Below are 12,921 nucleotides of genomic sequence, written 5' to 3' on the forward strand. Positions count from 1 at the left end.
GGAGGAAAGACAACAGCTGTGGATTCCAGAGATCACTTAAGAGATGCCCTGAACAGCTAAGAATCCCTGAAAAAGTCCCCAACCCTTCGCCAGTCGAAGCACCAAGAGAGAAGATGATCCGAACTGTGCTTAGAGATTTTCCTACAAGTTGGCCTCAATACAATGGAGCCGTAGTAATTCCAGTGATCACCTTCCCTCAACCCAGTGAAGAAGTTAGAGGACAAGAAGAACCTGTTCAGAACCTAGAAGAGCCGAGTGTAGCTGAATCAGAAGAACATCCACAAGTATCAGCACCCAGTACACCCATCACTCACATTGAGACACATACACCGGGTGGGAGGACACAGCCTCAGACAGATGACAGCATAGTACTGTGTAGGTCAGCCCCCATTACAGTATAGAGAACGTACAGTTTAGTTTAAAGTGTCTAACAAGTATAGATTAAAACCGTTTCCTGAAAGTTTAGTAACGTTTAAAAATGTGCCCGCAAGGACTTTTGCGCGAACTGTTTGAGTATATATTTATTTTATTTAGCACTAGGTTATGTGCACTTTAAAAATAGACAACAGGCTATGAACTGGCTATAGCCACAAACTCTCGCATTGTAAAAAGTTACCACAGAGGTACCAACCCCCAGAGTGTGCCTGTTTTTGGGGCATGGCTCTGCACCACCAGGGAGCACGCCTGTTTTTGGGGCCTGGTCTCCAACACTAGGGAGCATGCCTGTTTATGGGGCCTGCTCTCCAATAGCAGATAGCATGCCTGTTTATGGGACCTGCTCTCCAACACTAGGGAGCACGCCTGTTTATGGGGCCTGCTCTCCCACACACGGAAGCTGGTACGCCTGTTTATGGGGTCTACCTTACACCACCCTCCTCAGGAGAGGAAGATTGGAGGAAAGGTCTGGGATACAGATGGCCCAGACCTGGTCACCAAAGGGACCGGTGACCTGCCTCCTGGATGGGTGGGTGGTTGTGGTATGTTATCTGGTATGTTTTAAATGTAAACAACCCCCCTGTTTGGGAAAAGTTGTATTTAATTTTTCTTGTCTTTGCAGTCCGAGGACGTGCTGTTGATAACCAAGGGGGAATGTGGCGGCCCTGACCTGGTCAGGCACCACTGAGTACTGCACCCATGCTGGGACAGTGCTTCCAGGTAATTCCAAAGGCCAGAAAGGGGTGTGTAAGCACAGACACATAGCAACCAGGTCTCCAACACCATTAGATGGGACCCTTGGGTAGGCTCTGGAAGAGGTTAGCTTTCAATTCTTGTCAAGGGGTGGAGGGGAGGGGCTGGAAGCCAAGCTGCAGAGACTGTAAGAAAAGTAGGAGGAGTGAGCCAGTCTGGTGGTGGAGTGTGGCAGTGGTTGAGAGACGCAGACACACGGACACCCTAGTCAGACCCTGCCCGTGTAGTAGCTGTTAGCGGGGGAGAACAGTTACCAGAGAGTCAGTCAGAAAGACACCAGAAGAGAGGCAGTCGAGTACGGGGACTGCTGGTGACTAAGCACGCACAGGGAACAGGTCCCTAGAGTAGACGTCCATTTATTGATCTGCTAAACCTGTCGGTGAGGGGACTGGAGGTCCCTCGCTAACCATCTAGAGTCCGAGCCTCAGCAGCAACAGGGGGACCCATAAGCAGACAGAGCCAGAAGCCATCTCACCTGGTCCACGCTGCCGGGAAACGGTCCAAAAAGGGGAGAAAAGGCAGCAGTGACTTCCCTGGATAGACCCCACGTTGCTTCAAGTCAGGGGTTATCCGAAACAAGAAGTGCTAGGAAGGTGAGTTAATGGTTACCCTCAGATCGGCTTGAAGGAGTTCCTGGTTCCACTTGGTTTATCTCAGCATTGCTCGGGTTACCTCACATAACATCAAAAAGTGAGTAAACAAGTTGAAAGACTTTCCGGACTGAGACTGAGTTATTCTGGGACCTTTTGTTCTACGCACCCGAGCCCCTGGGGCCAGCCTCACTCACGGGAGGCCATACCATCCGACTGCAGACCCAATCAGCCCCTGACGCTCGTTAAACCTGCAGTGGCGGTTACCCATAACCCTGACCACAAACCGTGAGTGGCGTCACAACTCCCATGTAAATAAACCTGACATACCTGTGGCCAGAGATACCAACGAGTGGAGACCCTGTGGCATCCCTGAAGGTGGAGTGGAGTCCCTGGGGCAATCGCTGCAGGTGGGCGACACATTTAGTCTTCCCGGTATGGAACACGGGAGTCTGCTCCTGGCTTTCTGTGTGCCTGAGGAGCCGTGCCCGCTGACGCTGACCCGTGGGATCTATGGGCCCTGGCGGTTGCCCTATCCCTCTCTGTGGGTGATTGTCTGCTTTTGGGACTTTGGTTGGGACAGGACCTGTAATCCTGCCCTCAATCGGTTGATTAGCTAGGTCGTTGGTTCCGGTCCTGGCTTCAGGGTCCGAGTACCCCCTCTGTGCACGGTTTCCGGTCGGGTCTCCGGTGTCGGTACCGGTGGGCTCCAACCCTATTCCGGTTCTCCTCAGATCTGCCGAGCTGTCTTGCCGTCTCCTGCTGACGGAGACCACCGTCTGCCACCTAGCCAAGGTACCAGGGCTCCGACCCTGGCACCGTTCAACTTGAACTGCTCCTCTGCTAGAGCTACACCTAGCTCCAGCCTCCACTCCTCTCAACTTGAACTACAACCTAATCTGTTTGTTTTCCCACCCCGGGCTGTCTAGACCCCTAGGTGGGCATTTCCTAACCACCTGGTGCCGCCCACTGGTGTGCCTGTCTTGCCCTGAGGGGGATGACTAGGGTTTTAGGTTTGCTGCATGTGACCTAGGTGAGGGAAGGTGTTATGCGGGGGCCTATTGCGTGACTACCTGGTTTTGCCAGGGCGTCACAAGAGCAGATTCAAACTAAGCATGTGTGACAGACCTGAAAGAGTCTGGAGACACCAAGGTGAACATAAAGCTACCTGCAACATCATCCAGCATGATTATGTTGGTTGAGAGTTATTGATGGTCTATAGCCAAGTCCTTGGAGGGTGGTGCAAACAACATAAACAACAACGGTACCCTGACTGCTGAGGATTAAATCTTTAGAACCATTGTCAGACCTTACACCTGGGTTCTCCCTGGTGCAAGACAATGCCTCGGGTGGCCAGAGTGTGTCGACTGCTCCTCGATGATAAATACATTGCTATTGACTGTACCTCATGTTCTCCAGACTTGAAACCAACATTGCTAAAGAGCACCACAGACTCAGTGAAAGTGCTCAGGAGCTCAGTGATGACTTGATGCCTCCAAACATCATACCCATCTCATTAAGGGAGAAAGCACCAAACGTTTTGAGAAGTGCATTAAGCCATGTGGAAGCTATTCATACTATTGAGCCAGATTGAGTCACTGTGATGAAATTTATGCAAATTTGATCCACCAATAATGTCAGGTTAATTTGTAATCCAGCCTTCAATTGGTTTATCACTTGAATGTTGATACATTAATTTTGTTCTTAACTACTCACACAACTTTTCAACTTTAACCTTTTGTTCGACGAAATCTGATTTGTGAAATGTCGTTCCATAATTTATTTGAGCAGTGTATATATTTTGTGATAAATTGAAAGAGGTTGTATTATGAACTACAAATCTCCACCATGATTATCTATTAATTTTTACAGAATGTGAAGATGATAATGATATGTTTACTGAAATCAACCACATGATGGACAAGGACTCTAACTATCAATACCAGTCTCAAAGAACTTATATGGCATCCTCTAAAAGCATGGACTTTTGTCTGTCTGACCAGAAATCAGATGCCAATGTGCTTAAACAGCAAGTCAAGAAGTTAAAGGGCCAGTTACAGACATCTCTGAAGCTAAAGCAAAATCTACAAAGCCAATGTTGTCCATCCTCCAAATCTCATAGCCTCACAGAAGATGAGGGCTGGCAGTCTGATACAACTGGACCACACTCCTATACATTTTTAGAGCAATTATCTAGAAGATTATCTAAACTGGAATCTTATTTTTATCTTTTTCAAAATGATGCAGGGAATCAATGCAAGATGAAATCAGCATCTATTCCTGGGTAGGTAAACTTTATTTAAGTAATGAATATTTAATATTGTTGCAAGTTATTTAATTGTCACTATTTCAGCACTTTGGTCGCTCTTGTGTGTCTGGCAGCTTTAACCATTCCTTTTGCAGGAATGAGCTATATTACGTCTTTGTTGCTTTCTTGTTACTTAATTTGGTAACCAATTGGCTTACTTTTGCCTTAGGGGTACTTCTCACATAGCGAGATCGCTGCTGAGTCACAGGTTTTGTGACGTACCAGTGACCTCATCAACGATTTCGCTGTGTATGACACTAAGCAGCGACCTGGCCCCTGCTGTAAAATCGCTGATCATTACACACTGTTCTGGTTCATTTTTTGCTCGTTGGTCTGCCACTGTGCAACACGCATCGGCGTGTTTGACTGCGGGAGACCAACGAGCACTGACTCTGTGTAAGCAGCGTACGCTGGTAACCAGGATAAATATCGGGTAACTAAGCAAAGTGCTTTGCTTTGTTACCCGATATTTACCCTGGTTACCAGCATACGCTGCTTACAGGTTGCCAGCGCTGGCTCCCTGCACATGTAGCCAGGGTAAATATCGGGTAACTAAGCAAAGCGCTTTGCTTAGTAACCCGATGTGTACCCTGGCTATGTATACAGGGAGCAAGCGTGGGCAGCCTGTAAGCGGTGTACGCTGGTAACCTGGGTAAATATCGGGTAACCAAGCAAAGCGCTTTACTTAGTTACATGATATTTACCCTGGTTACCAAGCGCAGCATCGTTACACGAGTCGCTAGTGGCTAGTCGCTGGTGAGATCTGACTGTTTGACAGCTCACTAGCGACCCTGTAGCGACGTACCAGCGATCCTGACCAGGTCGTATCGTGTTCGGAATCGCTAGTACATTGTTTAGTGTGATGGTACCCTTGGAGCTCTTTCAAATGTTTGCTAATATTGATCTCATCTTGTGCCGCAATGTACAGAGTGGCTGCACGTCTTCTGATCTGAGGGTGAAAGAAATAAAATGAAGCGGTTATGCTCAGGTCAAGAGACGCGCAGCCAATCCATGCATTATGATGTACAATCGGCCGTATGATAACAGATGTCTAAACAATCTTTTCCTATTGACTTTTTATTATATGTTTTGTTGTAATTGACAATATGACTGCTTGCTCTCTGTAGATTGAATATTCCTTAGTTGCTAGTGGATTTAGTTGCTAGTTGCACTTCTTGAAACTTGAATATTTTTCGCACCTTAGACCTGTGCAAAAAAAACCCCTCTATTCTAACACAAAGAAAAAGTTGTACTATTCCCCTCTACCCCCATGCACTTATAACCATACAAACAAACCTAAACATTCATGTTTTTTGCTAAAAGTGTAACCAAAGTGGAGCCTTAGATACACAACTTCTTACCAAAGATAGAACATTTTATATAAATCCTATATACTTTGTTTTCTCAAAGCAGACAACCTAATTCTAACTATTGGTTTATAGTCATGATCAGCTGTAAAAGTGCAAATTCACATTGAGGGCGTGAGGCATTTCAATGCTTCTTTCATTTAGAGAGCTTACGGATTAGAAAACTCCATCAATTTAAAATTACTTTATTTTCCAATTTGTAAAATGCACATTTTTTTCTCCCAAAACTGGTGAAAAATGGGGATGCGTTTTACAAACCGCATATGGCTTACCAGAGCGGCAGTGGTGGTGCAGGGTCGGCGTAACTGTGGGCTCGTGGGGTGTCGCGGTGGCAAGGACCATTGATCTGTCAGCAGGCTGCTTTGAATCTCCAGCAGTTGACGAGATCGACTTCAAGAAAGTGGCCGTGGAGGTGGTGTGTGCGCAAATAGGACTAGGCAGCCATTTTCTTGAAGTCCATTGTGTTGATCTGCGTACACGCCGCCTCCACGGCCATTTTCGTGAAGTCAATCTCGTCAACTGCAAGAGAATCAAAGCAGCCCACTGGCAGATCAATGTTCCTCGCTGCTGCAACACCCCACGAGCCCACAGTATCACCAACCCTCCACTGCTGCACACTGACTAATGACACTCCCTCTTCCAAGGCCTCCGACAGATCAATGGCGTCAACCGCCGTGACACCCCATGAGCCCACAGCAGCATCTTCGACACTGACTCTCCTGAGCCATCACACCCCCTCCACTATGCCTGCAGCATCACCTACCCTGCCTTCTGGGAACTTCCTGGGCCGCTCCACTACCGCCGCTCCCCCGTGGTGAGTTAATATAAGAGGCAGTAGGATTATAAGACGGACCCTCATTTTAACAGTAAAAAAAAATGTTTTCCTATATTCCTTCTTCAAATTTGGGGTGTATCTTATAATTTGGTGCGTCTTATAAAACGAAAAATGCGGTATATGTTTATTAGATATGCATTAAAAAAAAATTGTGAATTCATAAAAAAAAGGTACGTACACCCTTTTTATGAGGAATAATAGACACAAAAAGGAGGAATCTATGGAGTCCCTAAAGTGTCCCTTAGATATTGTTCATCAAAAATACACCCTACCTTGCCACGCAGGTTGGCACCAAAATTCTTGCTCAAATGGCATCTGTCACCCGGGTTTTGCATGAACTCTGAGGACTGTCAAAGCAGCGTAAGGCTCTGTTCACATTGCAGTTCTGGCACTCCACCTAATGGTTTCTCTGGTGTCATTGATCAATACAGGCAGACTCAGGCATCGACCTGCTGTGTGTTCAGTCATAGTCAGGCTAGCAAGAGTTAACCTCTGCTAGCCTGCTTGTTAGGCTCTTTTGATCACATGTTGTGAGGAAACCAATCACATCTGCTCCTCTGATATTTAAGCTGGTTGAAATCTTCTACCCATGCTAGTTATAGGTTATACTGTGTTGATCTATGTGTTTTGGTGTCCCAGACTAACTGGAAAGTGTTGCTTTTTGGGCTCATTCACATGACCGTTCCGTCTGTCCGGTTCAGTTCCTGTTTTTTTTGCGGACCCACAGATAGGACCATCTTTTCAATGTCTTTTGTATAGGATCTGATGACACACGCACGGAAACACTTCCGTGTGCATCCGATCCTACAAAATACCACATCGGATGCCGTATGTCCGTTCCGTTATTATGGAACATGTCCTATTCTGTTCCGTGATAACGGACCATGACTCAATACAAGTCAAAGGGCCCGCAAAATCCTTGGAAGCCGCACGGAAGCACTTCCGTGTGACCTCCATCGGGTGCCCGTGCAGTCTGTCTTCCGCTCCCCTGCCAGCCCTTTGGCTACTCGCACTGCAGCGTGTCAGCATCTGCACGCACTGCAATGTCAGCATATGCTCGCACTGCAATGCGAGTAGCTGCGGGGATGATGAGCGCTGCCGTCCGGAGGTTAGTAAAGTTAATTATCTGCGGTGATGAACTTATGCACTCTTGATGTCAGCGCTTGTCACGGATAGCCGCATTCTCACATCACCTCTCGCGAGCGGCCCGAGACTGTGACTAGCGATGACATCACGGGTCGCTCGCGAGAGGTGATCTGAGAACGCGGCAGGCTTAGAACTCAGTGATGAGAGCTGACATCAGGAGTGCAGCGGCTTCCATCACCGCAGGTAATGTACCTAGCTAACCTTCTGAAGTCATCGCTGGTAATGCCCTGCAGTGACCCGGGCTGACCTCATGATGTTAGCTCAGGTCACTGCACTGCTCTCCCAGCCAGTGGGGAACGTTCTATTCTTCATTGACTGAGACATTGAGTATTTATCATCGTGGGACCCCCTTATTGGATTACACCAGACCCGGATTTGTTTTTTCTTTTCAATAAATTGATGAAAGAGGGAATGTGTTGGGGAGTTTTTTTAAATAAAAATTTGTTTGTTGTCTATTTTTTTTTTAATTAATGACTTGGTTACTGATGTCGGGTATCTGATATATGCCGTGACATTAGTAACCCCAGGGCTTGATGCCAGGTGACATTACACATCTGGTATCAACCCCATATATTACACCATTTGCCACCGGGCATCGGGATGAGCGGAGGAAAAGCACCAGGTTTGGCACATATAATGGATGCGCCAATTCTGGGGTGGCTGCTGCCTGCTATTCTTAAGCTGGGGAGGGTCCAAGAACCGCAGACCTTCCTAGTCTGAGGATACCAGGCCACAGCTGTCCGCTTTAGCTTGGCTGGTGATCCAATTTGGGGGGGATCCCACTTTTTTTTTGTTTTTTTTAATTATTTATTACATTTGAAATAATATCGTAGGGTGCACTCTGTTTTGGATTACCAGCCAAGGTGAAGCTGACAGCTATGGTCTGCAGGCTGCAGCTGTCTGCTTTACCCGAGCTGGCTACAAAAAAAAAAAAAGGGGGAGCCCATGTCGTTTTTTATTATTTATTTATTTTTTGGCTAAATACAAGGCTAAGCACCCTTTAGTGCCACATGAAAGGCACTAAAGGGTGCAAGATTACAAAATGCTGGGGAGTGTAACATTACATGTCTCTCATCTATTATCTATCTATCCCTCCATCTATCCCTTCATTCATTCATTCATTCCTCTATTTATCCCTCTCTCTGTCTTTCTATCTATCCCTCTATCTATCTATCTATACCTTTATTTATCTATATCTAGCTATCCATCTATTTATCTATCCAGCTGCTTCTGTGTTTTGCGGTCCACAAAAAAAAAAAAAGGAAGGCCCGTATACGGAACGGATGTCACACGGATGCCACACGAATGCATCCATGAAAAAAAATGGACCATGTTTTGAGGCCTGCAAAAATGGAACGGTCATGTGAATGTAGCCTTAGCCTGGAGTGGTTGTGGAGTTTCTCTTGTTGTGTTGTTTTCTCCCTGCTCTTGTTTTCCAACCTTATCTTTTATAGTCTTATATCTCTTTCAGCGTGTGCTGCATGACAGACTTTTGGTTTCCCCTGTCTGTCTATTTTCGTGGATTTGAAGGGAACCAATCACCAGGATTTTCATATATAACCTAAAGCCAGTGCTAAACTGGCACTATGATTCTCTACATAACTGTTGGTCAGCTCGGATGTTTAGATTTTGAAATCCAAAAAATAAAGTTTAAAAAAAAAAGGCAGCTTCTTGAGTTGCAGTTGCAAGGGAGCAGATAATATATTCATAGTTATCCCCTCCCTCTGTTAGAATTAGCATAAGCATTATACAGACTATTCACTTTGTTGCAGGACCTGTGTGAGGTCATACTGCAATGCGTTTTTGACGCATCTTTATCACGTTTTGCCCAATGCATTTTTTAAGTCAAATATATTGACTGGAGGGCTCAAAAACGCAGTAAAAATGCAAAAAGAATTGACATGCTGCATCATGGCTACATCTTGAAAAATGCAGCCAAGGTGCAGATTAAAAAGATGCAGTGTAGAGGTGTGCCGCCCCTACAGCGGATTGAACCACTCAGATCCGGGGGTGGTGATTACTCGTGGCTCGAGGTTCTCCGGATCCGGGGGCTAGGGGCCACACTCCAATGAAGGGGGATATTTACAGGGGAGATATAGTTTGTGATGCCACCCATGGTGTATGGTAATTGGGAGTACTGCTGTTACCGTTGGGAGTACCCGGGGTGATGGAATGGGGCAGTTAGGTGTCGTTACCCTTCACAGGTAGAGGAAGGCCCCGGGACTCTGAATGGTGTGATGGGGTGCAGGGGGGAGTGCAGGCTCGCTGGTTGCAGGGGTTAATTGGGTACTCACTCCGCCATAAAGCAGACACTGACAACCCGGTAAACCAAGTCTCTGGGTGCCGCTGCCCTCTTGGGGGAGCTCGTCCGGATTCCGTCCCCTGCAGCCCTGCATGGTGGTCCATGACCTGCCTCCTGGCACAGAATTTAGAGTGTCCTTTGTGGCCCGTTAGCTTGGAGCTTTCCAGGTCCCACTCCCCACTATGGCTAAGGGAAAGAGCCTACTCTCAGGAGCTTACGCTTGGGATTTCAGTGGGCTGCTTGTTTGGAAAGCCCTATCCCCCTCGTTGCGCTAGTTCCCCCGATCTCTGAGCTTTGTGGGAACAGTCCATAAAGGCCCTGTCCTCCGCAGGTTAATTGCCGGGTCGCCTGAAGCTTCTCCCTGACCTAGGGTCCGTGTACCCCGACGCGCCTTTGGTCCTGGACCAGTGATAGGACCAGGCTGCTGACCGTCTTCCTTGAGGGTTTCAGGCACCTAGCCTCAATCCCCTGCGACCGGTGGTCCGACTCCTCTAGGTCCAGACCACCGTCTGTGACCTAGTCTGCTTCTCCCCTGGGAGCCACTACTCCCAGCTTCCTCAGAGCTCCTCTCAGCTCGAGGGCTACCACTCGACTGCTCTGACACCTCTCACCTCCCTGCCTGACCCCTAGATAGATGGCCCTATTCCTGCTTAAGAAGCCCACTCTTGTGCCTGACAGGTGTGGTGCAAGATGTAGCTAGGATTTGTAAATTCTGGTGGAGGCAGTACTGCAGGATAGAGACCCAGAACCATGGGAGGTTAAATACTGCACGGGGAGGGCAGTTTGTACAGTACTCTGTGACGACCTGAATAGTCCAGGGGCGTCACACAGCAAAATCAAAATCTCAGACTTTGCTGGGAAAAGGAAATTAATGAATTTTGGTGCATCTTTGTGACCTCAAAAATGTACCACAAATGCTTCAAAAGATGGCCTGTGTGAACTTAGCCTCAATGAGCTATAGTCAGCAGTGGGGTACCGCCTGGATCTGTGCTAGGACTGATTATTTTTAATCTTTTTATTAATGATGGGATTGATAGTAAAGTGTCAGTCTTTGTTAATGACACCAAACTATGTAGAATCTTAAAAATGGACCGTGATAGTACAATATTACAAAATGATATGGATAAGATGTCAGAATGGGCAGATACTTGGCAAATGAGATTTAATGTTGATAAATGTAAAGTAATGCACCTAGGACATAGTAATCCTATAGCTGCACATACATTAAATGGAAGTATACTTGGGAGTACAAAATAGGGGAAGGACTTGGGGATTCTGGTTGCAAATAAGCTGAGCAGCAGCACTCAATGTCAGACAGCAGCTGAAAAAGCAAATGATTTTAGGGTGTATAAAAAGATTAGATCCAGTGATCCCAATGTATTACCCCTCTATAAATCACTTCTAAGGCCACATCTGGAATATAGGATCCAGTTTTGGGCTCCACATTTTAAAAATGATATTCAGAATTTAGTCAGTTCAAAGGCGGCTAACTAGAGTACTACAAGGAATGAAAGGCCTCCCAGAGGAGATCTCATTTATATGTAAAAATATTTGTGCAGTCAATACAAAGGACTGGCTTATGACTTATTACTTCCAAAAACAATACTAAGGACCAGGGGGGCATACACTGCGAGTGGAAGAAAAGCGATTCCAGCAGCTAAATAGGAAAGGGTTCTTTAACGTTAACAAGTAGGAAACAGAAGCGGTGTGTAAAAATAATTGAATTACCAAAATTCAAAAAAGTAGAAATTTAGCTTTTATTTAACACAGTTTAAAGGACAAAAGACACAAGCAAGTTTAAAACATTTAAAAGCCCAAAAAGGGATTCATATGCAGTATACATCTCAAAAAGATACATAATCCCCCAAATATATACACCAATATCTGTGCATGCATAAATATGTGCAGAAACAATCTCTCAAATAGAAAAACAGTCTCAAATGTACAAGCAATTATGATAGATCCAATATGACAAGAATCAGGAGCAAAAACAAATAAAAAAATTAATATTTATATTTTATATATAATATATATATATATATATATACACACACACAGCAGGCAATAAGCCAACATCCTGCTATTACAGTAAAAATTGCTTACTGATTGTATTGAAACATTAAATGAAACTGGGCACATGAATAAATAAGCGAGGTAACAGAAAGTAAAGAATCAATGTCATACCCAGATAAACTATGTGCTACAGAGTCTGTAATATAGATATGCAATGCCCTGATAAACCTCTTGTTCATAGAGGAAATTAATCAAGTTGGAAAAAATATCCCAAGGAGCCTATTTAATGTGGAATGGAAAAAAAAATGCATTCTCCCTGTGGTAAAACATGCTAGTTTAGCAAAATCTGTCAGGGGTTACCAAGGAGATGTGTATATATTTACCCTCATAGTATATATATAGAGAGGGAAGATGTCCGGGAATGTGATAAGACCCCACGTGTATCGCCACACGCCTGTAGCTTCGTCAGGGGTAGATACGGTATGAGCACAAATAGTGTTTTGTGTCCTTCTAAATACCAAAACATAAAGAAGAATCAATTACCTGTCACCTTGGAATGCGAAGCAGCCGAAAGCCGTGGCATCCGGAAGTGTTGTAGTACACATGTGTCAGCTGTACACTATGAGCGGTGTGCCAATGCGCACGTGCAAAATGTAAGTTGAGAGATGCGGGCCCGCAAGGTTTTTTTGCTGCTGGAGCCATCATACAGCGCGCATGTGCAATGTGGATATTAAGTCCCTGACTGCTATGCAAATATCAGACCCACTATGGGTGTGTTCAATTACAGCAATCATGCAGTACGCAGGCGCAATGCAAGTTGTTTTATATCACTGCTATTCCTGAATGTAGAAAAATATTCAATATTTAACCATTCTTGATTATATATATAGCACCAATACAAAAAAGGATTCTATACCCTTGCTTTTGATTCTTTCTTATGTATACAGCTTTGATGTTGTGGTATATAAGCACATGAGTTATATATAAGAATGGACTGGACTGTTAATTTATTAACCCTTTTTTGTACCATTATACAGTTTACATACACTAGATGTGTTGCATATACATAAATAAACCACCAATCTGCGTAAGCACGTTATGGTCTGCGACCACTAATTATATATATATATATATATATATATATATATATATATATATACACACACACACAG

At 45.2% G+C, this 12,921-nt stretch overlaps 1 protein-coding gene across 7 annotated transcripts in view; it reads left to right on the forward strand.

Moving 5' to 3' along the window:
* Window positions 1–12,921, forward strand: part of PDE4DIP (phosphodiesterase 4D interacting protein) — a 1,984,767-nt gene that overhangs the window by 1,473,659 nt on the left and 498,187 nt on the right. For all 7 annotated transcript variants that reach the window (XM_075321961.1, XM_075321954.1, XM_075321957.1 and 4 more), the window contains one exon: window positions 3,651–4,062. In XM_075321961.1, the coding sequence (XP_075178076.1) occupies window positions 3,651–4,062 (412 nt within the window). The remainder of the gene's footprint in view (window positions 1–3,650; window positions 4,063–12,921) is intronic.

The sequence above is a fragment of the Anomaloglossus baeobatrachus genome, chromosome 8 (assembly GCF_048569485.1).
Source record: "Anomaloglossus baeobatrachus isolate aAnoBae1 chromosome 8, aAnoBae1.hap1, whole genome shotgun sequence".
NCBI lineage: Eukaryota > Metazoa > Chordata > Amphibia > Anura > Aromobatidae > Anomaloglossus > Anomaloglossus baeobatrachus.